The sequence below is a fragment of the Pollachius pollachius genome, assembly GCF_949987615.1.
Source record: "Pollachius pollachius genome assembly, chromosome: 17".
Lineage (NCBI taxonomy): Eukaryota > Metazoa > Chordata > Actinopteri > Gadiformes > Gadidae > Pollachius > Pollachius pollachius.
This window is the reverse complement of record NC_136950.1, coordinates 16,997,908-17,020,391: the sequence shown is the minus strand read 5'-3', so window position 1 is coordinate 17,020,391 and position 22,484 is coordinate 16,997,908. Positions and strand designations below refer to the sequence as shown.

At 47.0% G+C, this 22,484-nt stretch overlaps 2 protein-coding genes across 3 annotated transcripts; one reads left to right on the top strand and one right to left on the bottom strand.

Moving 5' to 3' along the window:
* Nucleotides 1–254: 254 nt before the first annotated feature.
* On the bottom strand, nt 255–4,265 carry psme1 (proteasome activator subunit 1). Its single transcript, XM_079754842.1, has 11 exons — nt 4,062–4,265; nt 3,403–3,435; nt 3,232–3,294; nt 3,044–3,139; nt 2,867–2,924; nt 2,409–2,506; nt 1,888–1,956; nt 1,708–1,775; nt 1,553–1,607; nt 1,213–1,299; nt 255–543 (listed from the first exon to the last, which is right to left on the bottom strand). Exons 1-11 carry the CDS (start codon nt 4,098–4,100, stop codon nt 463–465), a joined length of 747 nt encoding a protein of 248 aa, XP_079610968.1. The 5' UTR covers nt 4,101–4,265; the 3' UTR covers nt 255–462.
* Nucleotides 3,465–20,867, top strand: pck2 (phosphoenolpyruvate carboxykinase 2 (mitochondrial)). Of its 2 annotated transcripts, none has more exons than XM_079754841.1 (11): nt 3,465–4,025; nt 10,518–10,730; nt 11,972–12,156; nt 12,562–12,632; nt 12,835–12,970; nt 13,248–13,435; nt 16,833–16,995; nt 17,627–17,842; nt 18,401–18,538; nt 19,147–19,242; nt 19,706–20,867. In XM_079754841.1, the coding sequence occupies exons 2-11, from the start codon at nt 10,699–10,701 to the stop codon at nt 20,173–20,175; spliced, it is 1,695 nt and encodes a 564-aa protein (XP_079610967.1). In that variant the 5' UTR covers nt 3,465–4,025; nt 10,518–10,698; the 3' UTR covers nt 20,176–20,867. The 2 variants fall into 2 exon arrangements, with proteins under 2 accessions (XP_079610967.1, XP_079610966.1); XM_079754840.1 differs by lacking the exon at nt 3,465–4,025 and adding an exon at nt 7,444–7,819.
* The last annotated feature ends 1,617 nt before the right edge of the window (nt 20,868–22,484 follow it).

The window sequence follows — 22,484 nt, the reverse complement described above, 5'->3', positions numbered from 1 at the left end:
CTTCATCCGGTGCTTCTAACTCATCTGTTTTGGTGGAATGTCTGTTTTTAACATTAAAAACCTTTTTGAAAATGTCTGCTCCAGTGAAGTGTATCAGATTTTCGTGTGTGTTGTGGAGTAGAGATGTGACGACTAAGTTAGTTTATTTTCTGTGAACTACTCCCTGAATGAGCTTGTGCATACTCACAAGCTCATTTTAAAGTCATTATTGGTAAGAAAAGAAATTCAGAAGTGACTGAGAAACACAAAAAGCAAACGCTTTAAGGCAATTTTATTGAGTAATTTGAAGATCCAAAAGAAAGGATATAGCCACAGAGGAGGCTGAACTGAAAATGCAAGTGATAGAATGAGAGTGATGTTTCACTGTTACTACATGACACTGAACACTGAATGTATCCAGAGGAATACAACCAGGTGGTGTTTGTGTCTTCAGCAGAGGGAAGGCCTCAGTAGATGAAAGCCTCAGTAGATGAGGGCCTTGGACGCCCCCTTGGGCTTCATGATCTTGTCGTAGTTCTTGTTGATGATGTCAAACAGCACCGCCTGCAGGACAGAGAGACAGATAAGACTCCAACCTCCCTCTCGCTGGGCCTCGTCAGTTTAGACAATAGGGATAAGGACGGACTGATAACAATATGGCGGAACAAAGGTCGGCCTATTCCTCTTAATCATCGTCTACTGTAGAGACCGGCTCATTAAACACAGGAAGACCACGGCCTCGGAGAGGAGACCCAACCAATCAGGACAACACAGCACTGATCAAACCCAAGCTCCGCCCCTCTTAAGACGGCCCTCCTCCCAGACATCAGCCCTTCTCAAACAGCTGTGAGGCCACAAACGGAATTTATTTTGGGCACAGTTGGATTTGATTCAATAGATGGGACGGACCCTAAGGTCTTCCAATTCATATTTCAGTGTTGCACAAACGTTTTGTTGCACAAACTGTTTGTGCAACAGACTACACAATAGTGTAGTCTGTTTGACTACACTAATGATTCAAACATACTGTGATGCCATTGGATTGTCCAAATAGATGCAGGAATATCCAGCCAAACCCAGAGTGTGGTGTCTTACACGACCCGATAAAAACAATAAAATTCATTGGGTTTGGTTTGTATGAATGCGTTGCGAGGGCTGAAGGAGAACTTGTGTCCTTGTGTACTTGTGCCCAGAAGTAAAACCTCAATCCGTTATTAAGATGAGTGGCCTTACGTAGGTGTTGCGGATCTCCAACACAACGAGCCTCAGCTCGCTGTACTGGTACTGGTCGAGTTCATGGACCAGCTGCCTGTAGTCTCCCTGTGAGGATCAGAAGGAGAGCCCAGTCAACGTCGGTGTGGACAGGAAATAATCAAATAAGAAACGATAAGCTGGCTCCTGCGATAAGAACCATTTCTAGGACATAAAATAAGGACCGCAGCCAAATCCTTCCCCCCAAACCCTGAAGCGAGAGGATTTGATTTGAAGTGGTGTGATGAGGGTCAGGGTGAGACCAATAACATGGTCTTGTACAGGCGATGGGTTACTGGTCAGGAACTCTGTCTGTACTGACCACGTGGGGCTGTTTGGAGGCCTTGGCCACCGCGTCTCCTCTCTCGCTGTAGTACCTGCAGAGCGGAACAGAGGATCACATCAACCCTCCAGCAGCAGTCCGTGAGCATCGTCTGATAAATCAGGCGTGACAGAATGGTATGAACGGAGCCTCACTTTGAGATCTGGGTCTGGAAGGCCTCTATCTTGGTGCGTGTGAGGGTCAGCAGCTCAAACACCTTCTCCTGAAGAGGGACGTGGAGAGAAACCATAAGACAGACCTGCCTCCACAAAGAACCAGGAACATAACCTCATATAACGGGCCGACGTGACCATCCAAGATCACCCGTCACTAACCTGGACCGCCACTCCAAAGTTGTTGCCATCTTCAATTTGGGGAATCTGCAGCTGCATCCACATGGAGACCTGCCGGGGGGAGAGAAACACAACATCAGACCCTCTGCAGGCCCAGGGGACCACTGTAAAGGCATGATTATGGTCCCACGTTCCCGCAACGCAATGACCACATAGACGCTTCAACGCAGTCGTGAACGTTTATGGTTCTGCGTCGGCTTTGAGTAAGCGGACCAATCACAGCCCTTGCTGCTCGCCTTGACGGAAGGTTACAGTTTTTGGGAGGCACACATCCGGGCCTTGAGGTGGACGCAAGGAGGGTCCGCAAGGACGTAAGGGGTCCATCACCCCCTCGCGTTGCGTGAACGTGGAACCATAAAAAGCCCTTTACAGCTCACATATCCTGGGGTCTTATGAGGGCCGTCCACGTCAAGAAAGGAGACAGAGAGTAGCCGACTTCAGAGGGTGAGTGAGTGAGTAAGTGAGTGAGTAAGTGAGTGAGCGAGCGAGCGAGTGAGTCTGACCGTGTTGAGTTTCTCCTTGAGTGCGTGGATCTGGGGCTTCACCTCCCTCAGAGCTCGCTCTACGTGTTCGTTGCAGCAGATCGGGCCGCAGGGCGGGCCTGGAGGAACACAACACAACGATCAGTAACAACACAACACTCAGTAACAACACAACACAATGATCCATAACAACACAACGATCAATAACACCACAACATTCAGAACTATGCAACACAACGATCAATAACAACACAACACTCAGTAACAACACAACGATCAATAACAACACAACACAACAATCCATAACAACACAACACAACGATCAATAACAACACAACACTCAGAACTATGCAACACAACGATCAATAACAACACAAGACAAGACAACACTCAGTAACAACAGAACACAACACAACGATCAATAACAACACAACACTCAGTGGAGCTCCTCTGAGGAAGCAGACGGTTTTAGAGGAGACCTTCATCCTCCTTGTCCTCTTTGTCGCCCTCTTCTTTCTTCCCGACGGCCGCCTCCTTCTGTTAGGAGATCAAGATGGAGGCTCAGCGACCGTCAACCTCGTGTACATGATGTTTGATTGACCCGTCACATGACCCCAGGTGTGTAAGGTGAATACATGAACAACGGGGTGACTCACTTCCTCCTTCTTCTTGCGCTTGGCCTCCTCCTTGGCTGGGTCGGGGATCGGGATGTCTAGGGGGGCTCGAACCAGGTCCGGTCTGCTGAGGCAGGTCTGGGGACCACAACAAACATCTCTTATCAACCGATGTGAATCCAGCGACCGGACATGGGGGGGGGGGGGTGTCAGGTTCTGTGGTGAGATACCTTCAGCAGCACGTCCATCTCGGCCATGGACTGAGGGAATTGTTTGGAGAGCAGTGCTTCTGCCTAGTTAGAAAACGATGTGATGATCAGAATGAAAAATAATTGTTATTCATCAAATGTTAAGTGTTATACACATAAAAATACAAAAAGTATTATCTGTGCCGTGTTTACCTCTTTGGTGAGCGACTGGCAGAAGTTGTCCACCTAGACAATTGTATGCGTTAATACACCTTTTTACTTTTGTTCATTTTATGGAAATAGTTGACAACTGATTGAAGAGGTTATGCTGAGTTAAGGATTCGGCGCAAAGCTAACATTACACAAAGACCATGTTGGTGTGTTTCAGCTGTCTGTTCTCTGCTACTGTGAGGATAACTCGATCTACACGTTTATCTGAACACACTCTGACTGGCCAACACCCAGTGGAGGGATGAGGTCTGACCTCCCAGAGCAGCGGAGGGGTGAGATGAGATGAGGCTAAGCGACGCGGCCAACCTTTCTTCAATAGGCGTCTTTTGAATAAAGCAAGGCATGTATGTTGCATATAAGGCACAGATTGCCCTTCACAGTGATCAGAGTGATTCAGTGAAAGTAGTTGGAGCCTGAGGAGGGCTTGGTTTCGTTTTCCTCCCGCGTGTTCTTCACCTCCTCCGGCAACTTGTCCTAAACCTCACATAATCGTATGTGATACTAGTAAAGAGCAGAGATCAACATCAATCTCCTCGATGAGGCCCGCCTGAAGGAGACCAGGAGCTCTCACCAGAACCAGGGGAACCAGAACCAGAGGGCAGCAGGTATCGGACCCGGACAAGGACTCTCCTCTCTCTTACCTGTTTCTTAGACTCGGGGTTCATCTCCATAGAGCTCATGGCTGCAGAACACTTTGACAAGGTTCCTCCGACAGGGTTTAGGAGTGAGAGGACGGAAGGACTGCTTTAGTTTCTTCAACCACACAAAAAACAACGAACTACCGCTCACGAACTATCGTCCAAAACGAAAACGAAAGTCTCTAGCGAGCCGTAGTTCCCCCGCAGTTTTGGAGGAGAGGGGGGCATTGTGGGACTTGCAGTTCATAGGGAGGTTAGGAGGAGAGAGGGCCATTGTGGGACTTGTAGTTCAACAGGTCAAGAGGCGAGAGGGGTATTGTGTGACTTGCAGTTCGCCAGGAGGTTAGGAGGAGAGAGAGGCTTTTCTTCTTGCCGTAGTGTTGGGACTCGGACCCGAGTCCTGCATTCTGCCGTGGACCTGGCGGGACCATGGACCTATTAAAGAAGGTCGGAACAATGCCCAGTGTCCTGCTTCCTGGCATCGTGTTGGAACGCGGCCCAGAGTGCGCCGGATGCAGACATAGATTTTTTTAATTATTTTTTTATTATTCTATATATTTTTGGGATGTAGGCATAGATACATTTACTGTCAGTATATATGTATATATATATATATATATATATGTATATATATATATATATATTGTCAGTATAGCTATGGGATGTAGGCCTGTGATGAGCGCATGCGTACCAGGGTGGTGTCGAACAATCCAAACGGACGGCCGTCATTTATGACGTCAAGCCGACGCGACAAGCCGATGTGGTCCTTCATCCAAACACTACGATTTATGATCCCAATAATATATTCAGTTATTGTTATTTTAACTGCCTGTTCGCTGTGTTTTTAGTCCGGGTGGTAGTGGTTATTAATATCATTAAAAGCGTCAAGGGCTTAGGGCTATTTTTCATACATAGAAACTTGACCAAGCTTTTAGGACTGCTTCACGCCCATATTTGACAGTTCTACAGGATACAGGCTAGATCTCTGAGCCCACATTATCCTGAATACATTGTGAACTGCAAGGCCGCCCACCCTGACCCCTACTGCAAGACTCAGATATCCACCCGTCTTTGTTTAGACCGCTCTGGGGAAAGGATTAGACACTGTGATGACCCTAGCTCTTGTTGTACTTCCTAATTAATGTCTGTGCAGGTGATTGAGGAGGCGTGTCCGCATGAGCTGTCACACCTGAGCTCAGTTCCCATCAGGCTCCTCCTCCCCTATTTAAGATGGCTGTTAAACCATCTCTCTCCTCCTACCCAGCCAGCAGGGGTTGTGTGGGTTTGCTTAGATTCATTTGACACACTACACTACACTCATACCCACACATACACTGCAGCCACTACTGACAATGCTGACTTACATTCCTTATCTTTATTTGTTTATAGTTCTTTATTTTTGCTTATAAATTCTTAAGTTAATTAAGTTTGCTTTCTGTGTGGCCTCCCATCTTTTGTCGGAACTAAGAGCTGGTTCAGGACAAAACTTAGGAACTGCAGTTCAAAGATGTCCCCACTAGATGGTATTACTTCTCCTAGAATCGATGATTGATTGAACTATTCAAATTGCAATGATTGTAAATCATTGCAAATCATTCTTCACCAAATCAATCGCATTGATTCGGGGTCCCACAGGACGACGACTGATAAATAAAGACACGCAGCGGTAGATAACCAGATTAGATTTGTTGTCATCACATGACCAACATTGATTAATAATCGTATAAGCACGGAGAGGGCGACACGGGTGGAACATGCATGTTTGCATCTGGATGTGAGCCAAAATCCCCCAGCCTGGGTACTCAAAGTCCACTGGCAGTCCACGAGCTCCTGCTCTGATCGCTTCATGGTTAACATGTTTATTCCACGGACTAGGCCACTGGTCTGTGTATTAGTGATTGGCTGTATCGGGTTTATTGATATCATATCAAGAGGTCATAAACGATGACCGCTCATTGTTAACATGGACTAGGCCGGTGATCTGTATTAGTTATTGGCTGTATCTGCATAATTTATATCGTATCAAGATGTCATAAACGATGACGGCTCATCGTTAATGATCTATCGGTCCCCAGATTATTCCAGGGAAGTTAGTTATCATTGCAGGAGTCTTGGCAATACGGTGTGTGTATATATATAAATATTGGGCGTGTCTTTATGGACAGGGCAGTGGAGGCAGAAAAGCTGGTTTAAGGAGAGAGGGAGTGAAATGGAGCACAGTCAGGAATCTAACCCAGGTTGCTGCAGGGCCTGTTCCCTTCCTGATTTGTGGCCTGGCGTGTTAGGGCCCCGAACAGACCGTCTGCTCTCTGTGTTCAACAATGAAGAGGTCAGAAACACAACACTACACACAACACCAGGCACACTATGAGTTGATGACAGAAATTATCAACAGTTTTTGATCATTGATGATGAAGTTGGCCTTTGTAACTCTCTGTGTGTGTGTGTGTGTGTGTGTGTGTGTGTGTGTGTGTGTGTGTGTGTGTGTGTGTGTGTGTGTGTGTGTTGCTAGGAGCTGTTTTGAAATACGCTGGACAAAGGTCATCCCAAGGAACACAAGAGGACACAACAGACATGTTATGTCAGGAGTATACAGAGATATATACAGTATAGTATATACTGTATAGATGAAAAGTATACAGATATATGAAAAGCAAGACCGTGCAAAGCAGTCTGCAGCGTTGACTTGTTCATAGAAAGAATGATATTGCACATCTCAGTATAACTGATGAGTCTACATTAATAGCAGGGTTATGGTAGTCCTACATTAGTTTCCATGTCTCAATCTTTCCTTGGGTAACTATAGACTAAACCCAGAGCCGAATGACCATCAGAGAGACGCACACAAATGTAAATATGCATGATGTGTCACCATGCATTACAAATCCAGTGTAGAAAGTTGTTTCTATATTGATTTTCCTCATCGACCAATCAAGCCCCATCAGTGACCCCTTGCGGCCTGTCACACACTCTGCAGCCCATTCATGTATTGAATATATTGATAATGTACTCGTTAATAAAGACAATAGGCAATAGCTGCATCTATCAAGTGTAAAGAAAGAACCGTTATATGAATATTCCCATCACGAAATGGTGTACATCATGCCAAGTAATGTCATTCCCATATTGTAGACCTGTTACATACAATAATTAGGCCCACTTAATGAAAATATCAATACTTTTGATTACTTGGATCACATTGGCAACTTTCTTTTAGATCGCGTCACTGACTTAAACGCATCCAAATGAAGTCCACATGTCGGCTCTCGAGGCAACAGAGGACGAGGACTTGCATCATCTGGGGGCGGGGTGCTTCTGTGCAGAGCGAAAGTTTGCAGGAGTGACGGCGGTCTGAACCAGGAACCTGATGTGTTTTTATATTGAACCGGCGCGGTCTGTGCGGTGTGGAGCGGGAGTGCACATCTGTCGACCGGTCGATCTCTGAGCCTTTTACCAGCAGGGCGGTCCACCGCAGAACAACTTTCGTGCAGCTGGTTTGTTTGCGTTGTTCTCAGAGTCATTGAGCTCCGGTTCAGAGCAGCCGAGTCGACGTGCCCCTTGGTACACGTGTTGCAAAGTGTTCGCGTTACAAAGTGCAAGGTTCCTTTCTGCCCCATCCCGATCTCCAAAGTCGACCAATCACACATGAGCACAGATCATATGTGATCCCTGTCTCCTGGTGATACACTACAGTGATCTAGTTGGTGTACAGATCCTGAACTGAGCACAATGTCGGGTCTGATGCTGGCTGTGATTCGGAGGTGAGTTCGGGTTCCTTTGTCAGAGTTTTTGTAAGTTTCTTGACTCTCTTTGTAGTTGAGTTTCTTGACTCTTTTTAGTTGAGTTTCTCTTCTCTCTAAATGAAACCAGCTGTTCTTTCCAGGTTCCTGAGGAGGTTTGATTGCATCATTTATCTGCAGGAGACCACGGAAGGTAGTTGAACAGTTGACTCGTGTCAGAAAGGGACTCCTACACCAGACTAACTAGATTTTAAGGGACGCCTAGCCTTCAGTTGTCATCACACAACTAATGTGCATTGTGTTGTTGTTTGTTTAAAAGCCTGGGTCAACTCTTTTCACGTCTTTTGTTCATTGGTTTGATTTTTTGTTTTTTAAGTTGTGTTGTGTTGGGTGGTTGAATGAAACAACAAAAGGTTAGCAGTAAAGATCGGCTGGTGTTCGGAGTTCTGAACGGTAAAGGGACACACTGCAGGCGGTTTGTTCTGAGGGGGGTCTGGCTCCGGGGGCTTTTATTGTGTAGAGACAAACGTTCCCGGGCAACAATTGATCATCAGCATGAGTTCTGCAGGGTAGGGGGTTTAGCCGTGGTGGCTCTTAGTGCGTGCTGATTGGCTATCTACTTTAGAGGTGTGTGTTCTAGGGTCCGGGTTACACAACTAAAGAAAAGTAAAGTTATATAATGCTCAGCTGTGTGTGTGTGTGTGTGTGTGTGTGTGTGTGTGTGTGTGTGTGTGTGTGTGTGTGTGTGTGTGTGTCAGGGGTTTGTTGTGGAGGTTCAGTCCCTCCCTCCCAGGTAGACTCCTCTGGGCGCTTCAGAAAGTCTGTTAGAAACACCAACATATCAGGGTCCGGTCGACCATGGACACTGGAGTGGTCTCCCAGTTCACCTGTTTGTAGGTCTCACAGTTCACCTGTTTGTACGTCTCAAAGTTCACCTGTGGTGCTTTAAATGGCTGAAGCATGATGATGTGGAGGATGGAGATCATGAGACATAGAAAAATAGTTTTGAAAGCCAGCAGTTTAAAATATATATATTTTTCATTTTGTTGTCCATAACAGCCAAATTCTACTAGAATTGTAATCACATGCCGTCATTTAGTAACGGAAATGAGGTAGGGCCGATGGTAATTATTTTCTGACTATTTATGTAGAGCTCTTGAGCAAAAGAACAAGAAAGGGATGACAGTGATTTCTATCTTGGTGTTTTTTTTTTTTACATATCTTGCAATTGAATGTTTTGAAGAAGTAAAAGCACCTAGGAGTCGGTTTAACCTCTCCGGTCTGATGATGTCACCACAGCTCCGGGGGAAGCTTCTGTTGAAACTCCAGGGTTGACCTCCTTACTGGGATCAGCCTCGAGGCCGTCAATTAGACCTCATCACCAGGCCTCTGGCTCACAGAAACAACCCAATGTGAACACAGCTGATCTCAGCAAGGGGCTGGACATGGATTCTAGTTATTGTTGAGTCAATCAAGATGGATGATATAATATATCCTGTTTTGGAGTAAACACCCTCTGGTGCATTATCAGGGGGTCAGGATCGGTACCAGTACCCTGGTCAAGATTTGATACCAATAAAATCAAAGTATCTTATTCTCTTAATCTGGTTTCAGTCTTTAGACTCTAGTTTAGACTTTAACCTCTCAGCCGAGGTCAACATCCGGAACTTTCCATTATGTAGGGATGGAGGGTGACCTTGAGAAGGATTTATTATTAATAGGTAATGTGTGAATGATTGAGCGTGCTGACGTGCTGCTGTGTCAGAGGTTGCGTGTTCTCATGGTTAAAGCCGTGGGCCGCGTCTCTTGCACATGCCCCGTGTGTGCTTTGCCTCAGAACTTGGCCTCAGTCCAAGTACGAAGTGCGCGCTCACAATATCGATAAGGACTCACTCGATACACCCATAAGGGAACGTCCCGGCCACACACACCGTCACGGGAAGGAGGGCTGTACTCCCCTGCAAGCTCTCCATTAGTGGCCGGGGTTTCCTTCATGTTGTTGAAGGCTCTGTGCACATCGTTGGCTGTGTGGATCTGTGGAAGGAGAAGTGTGTGTGTGTGTGTGTGTGTGTGTGTGTGTGTGTGTGTGAGAGAGAGAAGTGAGCATCATCACCAACACGCTCACGTGCTCAGAGTGAAGAGCTAAAGGCCATGTTGGTCACAAACAACAGCCTGTTGTCTGGCTTGGCCTCTCGGCCTCTTGGTTTTATACAACAATGTTGTATCACGTTTTATACAACATTGTTGGTTTTATACAACGATGTTGTATAAAACATAACAGAGTATAATGACCCTGCCTGCTTGTCCACCTTAAGTTCTTTGGCTTCAAGTCCATCATGCTTGGATGAGGTTTTCTAATTTCAAGCACAAGTGAATGGATGCCAGATATGGTTATGGATCAACATATCAAATGCATACACAACTTGTGATATCCAGAGAGAGTGTTTCAGGTCTGGGAGACAGACTGGTTCTTATTCCTGAATAAACCCCAATACTTCAGTAAGCACTACCCTGGTGTTCAGCAGTGAGGCCGCCAGCGTTACACTTTACCAACATTGCAACCGCTGGACGTTTACTGCCCCCTTGTGTCGTGGAGTGCTTACTGTTGGTGTCCATGTAGCTTTATAGGAAGGTTCTCTTCTGAGCCACCCTGTCTCTATGGTATCTGAATGAGAAGGTCCTCTTCCTCTAACCCCGGTGGTCTTCCTCCCGTGTCCAGGCATGGCGGTCGTGGCGTGAGCCTGGGGGCGCGGTCGCTGGCCTCCGTCCCCTCGCTGCCCCCTGCAGTGGCGCAGTTCGTGAGGGAGGCGGTGGAGGAGTGCAAGCCGGCCCGGGTGCACGTGGTGACGGGCACGCCCGAGGAGGCGGCCGGCATCCTGGCCGGCCTGGAGAAGGAGGGCATGATGAAGAAGCTTCCTAAATACGACAACTGGTGAGTTCAGCATTTTAAAATGACCCCACAAACACGCTACCTGAGGGTTTAAACACAGTGGTTTCAAATGTTCTTACAAACAGTGGTTTAAGATGTTCTTTAAAATGTTCTTACAGTGGTTTAAAATGTTCTTTTAAAATGTTTCTACAGTGGTTTAAAATGTTCTTACAAACAGTGGTTTAAGATGTTCTTTAAAATGTTCTTACAGTGGTTTAAAATGTTATTTTAAAATGTTTCTACAGTGGTTTAAAATGTTCTTACAAACAGTGGTCTAAGATGTTCTTTAAAATGTTCTTACAGTGGTTTAAAATGTTAATTAAAATGTTCTTACAGTGGTTTAAAATGCTCTTACAAACAGTGGTCTAAAATGGGTCCACAAACATTATGACGTTATAATAAACCATACAGTCAATTTGTATAGTGTGGTTAAGCACACATTGCAAAGTACAATCAACATGGAGGCCAGATCCAATCAGGATGAAGAGAGGCAGAGACTTAGGCCACCTGTTTGGGCTGGCAGCTGTCCAGCAGAGCCCATCTCTTAAGGCCGTGCAGGGCCGACCTGGTCGCCGCAGTTCAGGCAGCTGTGCTTTCATCTGTCCCTGGTTATTGTCTGTGTTCCATCATGGATCAGAGCTCTTCCTAGCTCACATCTCCCTCACGGAGGATCCGATTAAATAAGACTCACCCAAGACTCCTACATGGTGGCTCATTGTATCTGACACAGATGATGGTTGACGACTCCTGTGTACTCGGTATAATTAATCATCCGAGTGCCCCAGTGTATGGTATTGCAACTCCTCAGCGCAGTAAATGTGTGTAAAAAGTGGGGGTATTTACCAAATAAAGACTTTCGAAGTAGAGGTGATTAACCACCCTCAAAGTGTGATGTAGTCATATTGGCTGTCCTCAAAGTCCCTTCCCCAGTTCAACTCTGGCTATAAAATGGTCCCATTGCATCAGGGACCGGTCACTAGACTACAACGCATCTCTTAAAATTCCCGTTAATAAATCAATTCATCTCTGATCTTGGGAACAATCAAATCATACAATCAATATCTGGAGTGGTATATATTGTATTTCGTATCAACGTTTTACCGCACCACACGTGATGAGTTTATAGCCATCCCGGATCACTATGAATGGAGACTCAAAGGCGGGGACTCCTGTGGTCGCTGGGCCCCACCCAGACGGCGAGCGTGTGAAGATACCCCTCTGACCTCTGACCCCTCCCCGTCCAGCTGGCTGGCGAGGACGGACCCCAAAGACGTGGCGCGCGTGGAGAGCAAGACGGTGATCGTGACGGAGAGGCAGAGGGACACGGTGCCCATCCCCAGCGGGGGGGCCAAGAGCCAGCTGGGCAGCTGGATGAGCGCCGCCGACTGGGAGGCCGCCCGCCAGGAACGCTTCCCCGGCTGCATGGCAGGTGAGCCCACACACACACACACACACACACACACACACACACACACACACACACACACACACACACACACACACACACACACACACACACACACACACACACACACACACACACACACACACATCGGAGCTGATGGAAGTTTTTTTTCCTTCCCTACAAGAGTTTTGTACTTTGTTAATGCATAATAATAACAACAAATGCAATAAAATAAAAAAAATACTGAAAATACTAAAAAAAGTTCTGTTAAAGCGGCCGCCTTAACCATACAGTGCTGGGGGAAACACTGTTCAAATGTTTGGAATATTAAACTGCCTGGTTGGGATTCAAACGTGTGGGGAGTGTGAACCTGTGGACGCTGTGAGCTGCTGAAGGTCCTCACTGATTGGCGCTCGCTGCCCCCTGCAGGTCGTACCATGTACGTCATCCCCTTCAGCATGGGCCCCGTGGGCTCCACGCTGTCCAAGTATGGAGTCCAGGTAAACACACGCACACGCACACACACACACACACACACACACACACACACACACACACACACACACACACACACACACACACACACACACACACACAGACACACAGACGCCTCCTTTGAGGGACTGGTGGAACTGGATGAGGGATCATTAGGACACCCTGGTCTGCAGAAGGTTCACGGTTCTCTCTCTCCCCCCTCCCCAGGTGACGGACTCCCCCTACGTGGTGGCCAGTATGGGCATCATGACGCGCATGGGCAGCCCTGTCATGCAGAAGCTGGCCGAGGGAGAGGAGTTTGTCCGCTGCCAACACTCACTGGGACGCCCCCTGCCCCTCACAGGTAACAGTCTGGTCTCACCGGGCGCGTTCCGGTCTCACAGGGACCAAGGCGCGGCCCGGTCTCAGACATTTCCCATGTTCCGTCTGTTTCATCCCCCTTACCACGCGCCTCATCTCTACTCTTCATGTCCCTCTCCTCTCACCCCCCCCACCCCCTGTTCTCTCTCTCTCTCTCTCTCTCTCTCTCTCTCTCTCTCTCTCTCTCTCTCTCTCTCTCTCTCTCTCTCTCTCTCTCTCTCCTACCTCTCCTACCTCTCCTACCTCTGCCCCTCCCTCAGCCCCGCTGGTGAACTCCTGGCCGTGTAACCCTGAGAAGGTGCTGATCTCCCACCTGCCCGACACCCGGCAGATCCTGTCCTTCGGCAGCGGCTACGGCGGCAACTCCCTGCTGGGCAAGAAGTGCTTCGCCCTGCGCATCGCCTCACGCATCGCCAAGGACGAGGGCTGGCTGGCGGAACACATGCTGGTAGGCCCACCGCACCTCATATTATATATGATATTATATAGATATAGAGCTCCAGGAGTCCGCAAACGGCAACCATCACTTTCTCCTCCATGTTGCGGTTCACTCTGGACTTCAGGGAATGAACGCCAGTGTTTTCCCCCAGAAAATGTCTTAGTCAAGGTGTTCAAGGAGCGGGGGGGGGGGGGGGGTCTTCGGTGAGTGTTTCAGTTCGCAATAATATATACAACCACCTGATGCCGCCTTTTCAATTCCATTCCAAAAGTTGTATGGCACGACTATTGTTTTGAACAGTATTACCGATGCATTATTCATCTTTATTTTTTGTACTTGATGAAAGTTTTTTTTTTTTTTTATATATATATTTTTATACATTGCTAGTCAAGGCGAGGCCCTAATGTTGTTAAGGCGGCCGCCTTAACCATACAGTGCTGGGGGAAACACTAAACGCTGATACACTGTCATGAATAGCATTCAGCGAAATTCGCAGAAAAGTTCAAATATTTCAACTCAAGCGAAATGTTGGCGCGAGTAGTCATGCGAGATCTGTGTGAACAAGGATGTTCGCGCCTGTGAACAGAGGCCGCAGGTTGGCTCGGAGAGCAGCCTGTAAACAGGCCTCTGGTTGGCTTGGAGAGCAGCCTGTAAATAGGCCACAGGTTGTCTCGGAGAGCAGCCTGTAAACAGGCCACAGGTTCTCTACCGAGGAGTTAACCCTACCTGTGTCACTCAAGGACAGCCATTAAAAGAGGAAGAAGGAAGAGGACATTGCATCTCTGTAGTATTTCTATGAACAGGTTTTTCACGAACCAAAAGAGAGCTGCCACAGACTGGCGGTCGGACTAGTTAGTCAGCTTTACCTTTGTGTTTGGGTCAGAGTTAGGATATGGAAACAGAGGACGCTGCCAAAGCAGCCCTATGATGGTCTGCGTCGTACGATACGATAGTACTTGATTGTCAGAGCAAGTCTGAAAGTGTTTGCCCGAGTAGAATCACGAGAAAGTCAGGTTGTTTGTTCAAGTGAAGTCCTCGTCGGACCAGTGTAACCCAGGTTAGAGTTAGGACATGGAAACAGAGGATGCTGCCACATCAGCCCTGTGATCGCCTGCATCGTATGAGACGATAGTACTTGCTTCTCAGAGCAAGTCTAGACACTATTTGTCTTTTATCCCAGCAACCCCATTTACTAACACCAGGACAAGACATCAGGACAGGACAGATACAGAGAGTATAAACCGATACAGCATCTAGCATTGTATCTACTAACAGCACTTGTCCTTATTGAAGGGTTCTCTTATGATGACAGTGATGTGTAGCCAGTTCAGTTACTCTCTATGCATTATTTTTTTCAGAATTAGATCATTTACATTAATGATCTATAATTATAATAAAAAAATGTTAGTCTTGCAGTTAAGTGTGAGCTTCCATGTTTTTCCGACTTGGTCGCTCGAACGCACGTAGGTCGTAGATGACGCGGTTCTCATTCCGACTTTCCACCTCAGACCGTTAAAGAACGCATCATAACACTTGTGTTTGTGACGTTCTATGCCTATGTAGTAAATGAGTCATGTGATGGTATCGAATCGGTGCATAGATTTTTGTACTCCCTCACACCCGATCAGTGTTGGGACTAACGCGTTATTAAGTAACGCGTTACAGTAACTACGTTACTTTTGCGGTAACGAGCACTGTAACTGATTACTTTGTCAAAATCAGTAACGCGTTAATCGTTACTGCGATTTAAACAGGCTCGTTACTCGTTACTTCACGTGCATAACCCAGGACTACAGTTTCCGTGGTGGACGTGAAGCGGACGTGAGTCATGTGACGCAGCGACGCACAAGTAAATGAATTAAAACAATGGCGGCAGTCGACGACAGTCAAGGGGTTGTATTTCTCATGGAAATATGCACATTATTTTTCCTTTCTGACGGTAAAAGACATAAGGAATGTTTTGGTGACCTATGTGGAGGTTCGAAAACTCTAGCCACATCAAAAACTAGCAATTCTAATCTTCAGAAACATCTTTAGAAACAACACGCATCTACCAAGCTAGTTTAAAAAGACCCTGAAGGTAACACAGGTGATGCTGCTGCTAACGTCAGCTCCGCCGACGCTAAAGGAGAAGCCACTCCAGCCAAACAACAAAAGCTTGATTTTACAAAGCTTTAACCCAGACACAGCTAAACAAATGATGGAGATGTATGGACAAAGACTGATATAGACATAGACATACTAACATAGACTACTAAAGCTCTTTATCCACCATTATTGATTTCATCAGTAGTTTTATTTATCTAAATGGCCAGAGTAAAACAAATATTATTTTTGTTAAACATTAACTATGTTTGTGAGGCTGAAAGTACTTTTTATTTATTTAGTTTCTCTTTGTGAGGCTGATAATACTTTTAAGTTTGCCCATCATTATTGATGATGAGGTCTCCAGTTGGTGGAGTTTAGCTGTTTTGAGTTAATGTTACAAAGAACGGATAAACATCACTGTGTTTACATTGTAAACATCTATTGTATCAGTTTTGCCATATTATTGAGTCCTACATTTGCTAAATGGTCGGAGGCACAGTTTAATTTTTGCACTGCCAAAACTATACTTTGTACCTGTTTCAATGGCTACAATAAATATGCCTATCAAAAGTTTCAAAACATACTGTATGTTGTGTTTTGTTGATCCACTGCTTCATCGTAGTGATACTGGGTGCAATGATCAAATTTTACAGTTGTTTTGTCGAACACTATGCCACATCAACCCCAAAATAATTGGTGTGTGCATTTGTAGAGGGTTGGAAACAGTTGGAAACAATGGAAATATTTCATTCATTTGCACTCACACTACTACACTGCTATGGCACGTTCAGGTCACTAGGTGGCGCATTGCGCTTGTGGTAGGATAGGACTTACGTGTAAGCAAGCCAGAGGACTGGCGGTCCTTTGCCACATTAACACATTAATAAGATAATTCAGAAAAAAAAGTTACTTTCCCTAGTAACTAGTTACCTTGAAAGTAATGAGTAACTTTAAGTAACTGCATTTTAGGCAGTATCAGAGGAATTTCCGATCCTGGTATCGATATCGGACAACTCTAGTCGTCATTTAGTCGAGTCGTCCTTGATTGTGCGTTCAGGGGGCTGTAAGTGGACGGTGTTCTCCTCTTCGTTCTCACTTGCTACGTATAGAGATGTGTCCGACCACAACCCTTCCTCCTGTGCACTGCATCATGTTTAGTCCACACAAACACGTTACTGGTAGTGTTGCCAGATTGGGCCAGATTTCCTGCCCAATCTGATTTCCCACCTGCTTGGGTGGGAAATCTGGCCCAATCTGGCAACACTGTACTGGCTTCCCCCCCCCCCACTGACCCGAGCCGTCTGGCTGCGCTCCACAGATCCTGGGCATCACCAGCCCCCAGGGCGTGAAGCGCTACGTGGCCGCCGCCTTCCCCAGCGCCTGCGGGAAGACCAACCTGGCCATGATGAAGCCGTCCCTGCCCGGGTGGAAGGTGGAGTGCGTGGGCGACGACATCGCCTGGATGAAGTTCGACAGCCAGGGTGAGGAACCCCGAGCCTCGTCCGTCCTCTCCAGGGTCCTAGTGCTGGGGATAGGGCCACATTAGTCACATCTCCTGGAATTACTGGGATTGATTGCAAAAATTGTTTTGCAATCAAAAGCATTTCTACTAATTGTGATGGATTAGTAGGTCTCTTTTTGTAATATCCATTTAATAACCATATCACAATGTGATATGATTACATTTCCCACCTCCCAGCACCTCTAGATATACCAGACCTGAGAAACCAGGGTTAGCCTTACTCGGCGTGCGTTATGGAAAAGATTAAACCAACATACATTGTTATAAAGTAATATAGACTGTGCTCAATGGGCCACATCTTCTTAGTAAGAAAAGCTGGTAAACAGATTTCTGATCAGTGACTCAGGTCAGTTAGTGGGCACTGGCGTTTTCTTGGACGACAGCTATGAAGTGTATGGCATCAAAAGTAACCAATGAACCGTTTTGTATTTTATAAAGGTCTAAAAATGAATTGTATGTTAATAAGTGACCGACCATGCTGCATGTCTAAAGTATTTATTTGATCCCAACATTGTAACCAACCTTTTTATTTGCCCGGTTGTATTTCCTGGACATTGACCTCTAACCCTGCCCCCCACCCCTCTCTCCAGGAAAGCTGAGGGCCATCAACCCAGAGAACGGTTTCTTCGGAGTGGCCCCGGGAACCTCGAACAAAACCAACCCCCACGCCATGTCCACCATTGCCAAAAACACGGTCTTCACCAACGTCGGCGAGACCAGCGATGGGGGTGTGTGGTGGGAGGGCTTGGACCCACCCCCAGCCGGAGTCTCCCTCACGGACTGGCACGGAAAGTCCTGGAAGCAAGGTACGGTGTCTTTAGGGTTCTTAGCATAATTGCATGCTATTTTATAAAATCAATCTATTGTACTACTATTCCTACCAACATGCCAGTTTTGAAAGTGGTGGCATTATGGTAAATAATCATTATCAATCTAATAATTATATGATTACATAATAATAATAATAATGTAACAAGAAAAATCTGCCGCAAGCAGCTAAAAACGATTAAGATCTTTCAAGTAAAGTTGCGATAAAGCTGCGAAGGAAGACGAATACCAGGCGACAACAATGATGCGCTGTGCGTTCCACCTGTGACCTCGTCATTCTAACCAATGAGTGGTGCTTCCTGGGTCGGGAGGCCCCGCCCTGTGACATTGTCATTCTAACCAATGAGCTTGTACTTCCTGGGTCAGGAGGCCCCGCCCTGTGACCATTATTCTAACCAATGAGCTTGCACTTCCTGGCTCAGGAGGCCCCGCCCTGTGACCTCATCATTCTAACCAATGAGCTTGTACTTGCTGGGTCAGGAGGCCCTGCCCTGTGACCATTGTTCTAACCAATGAGCTTGTACTTCCTGGCTCAGGAGGCTCCACCCTGTGTGCCCATCCCAACTCGCGGTTCTGCACCCCGGCCTCCCAGTGCCCCATCATCGACCCCCAGTGGGAGAGCGAGGAGGGCGTGCCCATTGATGCCATCATCTTTGGGGGACGGAGACCAGAGGGTCAGTGGGGTTTGGTTTCCCATAATGCACCAGTGTGTTTGTCTCTGTGATTATGTGTCTGGCCTATTGGCTGGGCTCCACCGCAACCACAGAAACCAGTTCGCTGTTACTTTGAAATGACTGAAAGTACTGAGAATATCATGTTTAGGTGCACTTGATTTAAGTAGTCAAATTTAGTATGCATGTTTTTGTGTGAATTTTAGGATTATCTGAACGGTCCTGTCAGTAAGATTCAGAGTAGCAACAGAGCAAGAGAGAAAGTTTGTTCAATCAACCGCATCGCCTCACACATTTCCTGTCATAGAGAAGTGTTGCATCCACCCACCTGTGATAGACAAGCAAGACGCATCTGTCCCCCGACTCGAGGGACAGATGCCCTGATTGGCCAGTAATGAGCCGGGGGTGGGCTCAAATCTAAACGGACCCCTACAGAGGCGGACCCGGGCAGACTTTGATCCAGATATCCTACAGCACCTTTAACTGGATTGATGTACATTTAGAAGAAGCCTAACCAATCCTCCGCAAAGGAGGAGGTTGAGCTGGAACCCAGCGAGGCTCGGTCCGTCTCGATGAGGGGTCCTCACCGCTGCGGTCGCTCTGTTCCGCAGGCGTACCTCTGGTGTACGAGGCCTTCAACTGGCGCCACGGCGTCTTCGTGGGCGCCGCCATGCGCTCGGAATCCACCGCCGCCGCCGAGCACCAAGGTGCGCACGCACGCACGCACACACACACTGAAAAACACACACACACACACACACACACACAGAAAAACACGCACACACACACTGAAAAGCACGCACGCACGCACGCACGCACTCACACGCTGAAACACACACACACACGCACGCACGCCAGACACACACACACACACACTGAAAGACATACACACAGACACAGAAAAACACACACACACACACACATAGAAAAACACATCCACACAGAAAAACACACACACACACACTGAAAAGCACGCATGAATGCACTCACACATTGAAACACACACACGCATGCATGGCAGACATACACACACACACACACACACACACACACACACACACACACACACACACACACACACACACACACACACACACACACACACACACACACAGAGAGACACGTTTTTTTTTTAACCTATTCTAAATAAACACGGTTCCACTCCTGTAGGCAAGGCGATCATGCACGACCCCTTCGCCATGCGGCCGTTCTTCGGCTACAACTTCGGCGACTACCTGTCCCACTGGCTGAGCATGGAGACCCGGCGCGCCCCCACCCAGCTGCCCAAGATCTTCCACGTCAACTGGTTCCGCAAGGACCCCGCCACGGGCTCCTTCCTCTGGCCCGGCTTCGGGGAGAACGCCCGCGTGCTGGAGTGGATCTTCCGGCGCTGCGGCCGCGACCGCGACGACGAGGCCGCCCGCAGGAGCGTGGTGGGCTGGCTGCCGGAGCAGGACGCCATCGACCGCAGCGGCCTGGGCGGCCAGGTGGACATGGACGCCCTGTTCCACCTGCCCAAGCCCTTCTGGCAGAAGGAAGCCCAGGAGCTCAGGGCCTACTTCTCCCAGCAGGTGGGGGCGGACCTGCCCGCGCAGGTGGGGGCGGAGCTTCAGGCCCTGGAGGAGCGCGTGCGGGATTAGAACCCGGGTGGAGGGAAGGAGGGGCATAGCATCGCTGCCCTGGCTGGATGGAGGATTAGCTTAGCTTGGGAGCGGGGTGGGGGCCGGAGCTATGTATATGGTAGGCTCCGTCACGTTAACTATGCGGTAACATAAATTGTTTTTATCTTTTAAGGGGGTCTGGCTGTAGGGCCTCAGTCTGAGTTTGTTTCCATCATTCTGTGGTAATCTCACATGACGGCTGGAACCCTTAAGGTCACTGACACCCGTCTCCCGGCCGACCTGTGGTCCCACCTGGGGTCCGAGGGGACCTGAAGCATCATGGCGGTTTGTTCTAGACCTACTGTCAGCGCTCCTCATGTTTACAAGCTATCGGCCAAAGATTTTATTGGAACAGTAAACACACACACACACACACACACACACACACACACACACACACACACACACACACACACACACACACACACACACATAAATATGAAGACCAAAGTCTGAAATGGCATTTTTAGTTGAGTTAGTTGGTATGATATCCAGGCGTTCATAGGATGGAGAATACAACAGGACAGGTTGATTATGCATTTCGTTTTACCGCTAGTGTTGCCTCACAAATAAATCTATGATTATAGATGTTTACACACATTATTTGAAATCTTGGACCAAAACCGGAGTTTGATACTGACTGATTATTTTAATTGTGTTCAATAAATCACCTCAACTTGGACCTGTTTCAAATGATTGCAGTAGTAAAGGCACTAATGAATAGGCAATGAAAAACATGTATTGAGTGAGAATGTAATGAAATAAGAGGTACTGTATATTCAAATGTCAAGGCCGTAGCGCTTTAGAATATGGTCGCCAACTTTTGAAGCTTGTGGTTCACCATTACCACACGGTTACTTTGGTAGACGATCGAATTCAGTGGTAGCAGTAAACCACGGCTTGACTTTCGCACCGGCGTAAAAGTGGGAATGTCGTTTAAGAGAACTACACTACCCAAAATCCTACAGTGTAACACGACGGCTATGATTGGTGGAGCTCGCTGTTACCAGGGAAATATTTACCGCCGGCGCGAAAGTTACGCCGGCGGTAAACATTTCCAGTTGCTGAACTGAACTGAAATCGATCGTTTACCACCGAGCCGCCATGACGTCTCTTTTGTAGAGATGAGGACCAGTGTCTAAATGTGTGTAAACCAGTACAAGTCAGGCCATGAACTGGACTGAAGTGTTTGTGAGGACCAGCTTGAAAGAGAACCTACAGGGCTGTGGTGAGTTTAGCAGGCTGGCTAGTTAGGTAGCTGAAGTGAGTTGTGCTAATGTCGTTATCATGCCGCAGTAAATAATTAATAAAATAAATGAAATGCATATGATATGGCAGGGCTATTTAGTAACTTGGGTAAGATAAAGGCTATGAATTGAATGAAAAGTTGAATGAATACGTCACTGAATTCACGTATATTAAAAACGCTTACGTTATTCCCTTACATAACCGTCCACTCGTTTTAGCAAACACGCTCGGCGGGAACCGGTGGAACCGCCATCGATGGACGCGCGAGCGTGGATTTCAGTATAGTAAGCAACGCAGCACTGTACCATGCCGATGACAACATAAACCACACTGTATGAAACACTATTCGAACACAGCAAAACTTTAATTAACAATATAAACACTAATAATGACAAACGTTAAAATAGGCAAGGACCGATTGATTGATTTTTTTATTACAAGTTTATTGAGAAGGGACAAGTACATTTTACATACAGGTTTCTGGTCCCCCTGAAAAAGGCTGTGCCACCTCAAAGCCCCCCCCCTCCCAACTACCCCAGTCATTTTGTGATGAAATATATTTATGGAAATAATGTGTTTTTAATGATGTGGCGAGCAGCACGTGAATGACAAAACGGGAGCCCAAGTTACAGGAGTTTGCAACTCTCGTCATGTGCACAGACACACCCGCACACACACACACACACACACACACACAGATACAACCACGACTGCTTAAGTGGCGGTGCCGCCGACCCTCCCAGGATCCATTGTGGCACTTGGCGACCACCATAATATATCGGCACAATAATATAATAACATATGAGGATATCCGACATATGTAACAAAACTGAACTATGAAATTATATTTTTCCTTCCTTTTCCTTTGTGTAAGTGATGATGACCGTGGCTGCTTGTTTTTTGATTTTTGAAGCTGTTTGCTGGAAATAGCTTTTAGGAAAAAAAATCTTGCCTACCGCTATTCCCCTCTGTTTCAGTCCCTTCAGAATGCGCTGTTTCTGGTGTCTGTAGGTTTAGTGCAAATGAGCTGCTACCCATTG

Coding starts and splice junctions, on each gene's coding strand:
- psme1 (XM_079754842.1), bottom strand. CDS start 4,100: ATGAGCTCTATGGAGATGAACCCCGAGTCTAAGAAACAG. Junction 3,436..4,061: donor ACCCCGAGTCTAAGAAACAG/GTAAGAGAGAGG, acceptor ACAATTGTCTAG/GTGGACAACTTCTGCCAGTC. Junction 2,925..3,043: donor AGCGCAAGAAGAAGGAGGAA/GTGAGTCACCCC, acceptor ATCTCCTAACAG/AAGGAGGCGGCCGTCGGGAA.
- pck2 (XM_079754840.1), top strand. CDS start 7,788: ATGTCGGGTCTGATGCTGGCTGTGATTCGGAG. Junction 12,633..12,834: donor TGTCCAAGTATGGAGTCCAG/GTAAACACACGC, acceptor CCCCCTCCCCAG/GTGACGGACTCCCCCTACGT. Junction 19,243..19,705: donor CGCCGCCGCCGAGCACCAAG/GTGCGCACGCAC, acceptor CCACTCCTGTAG/GCAAGGCGATCATGCACGAC.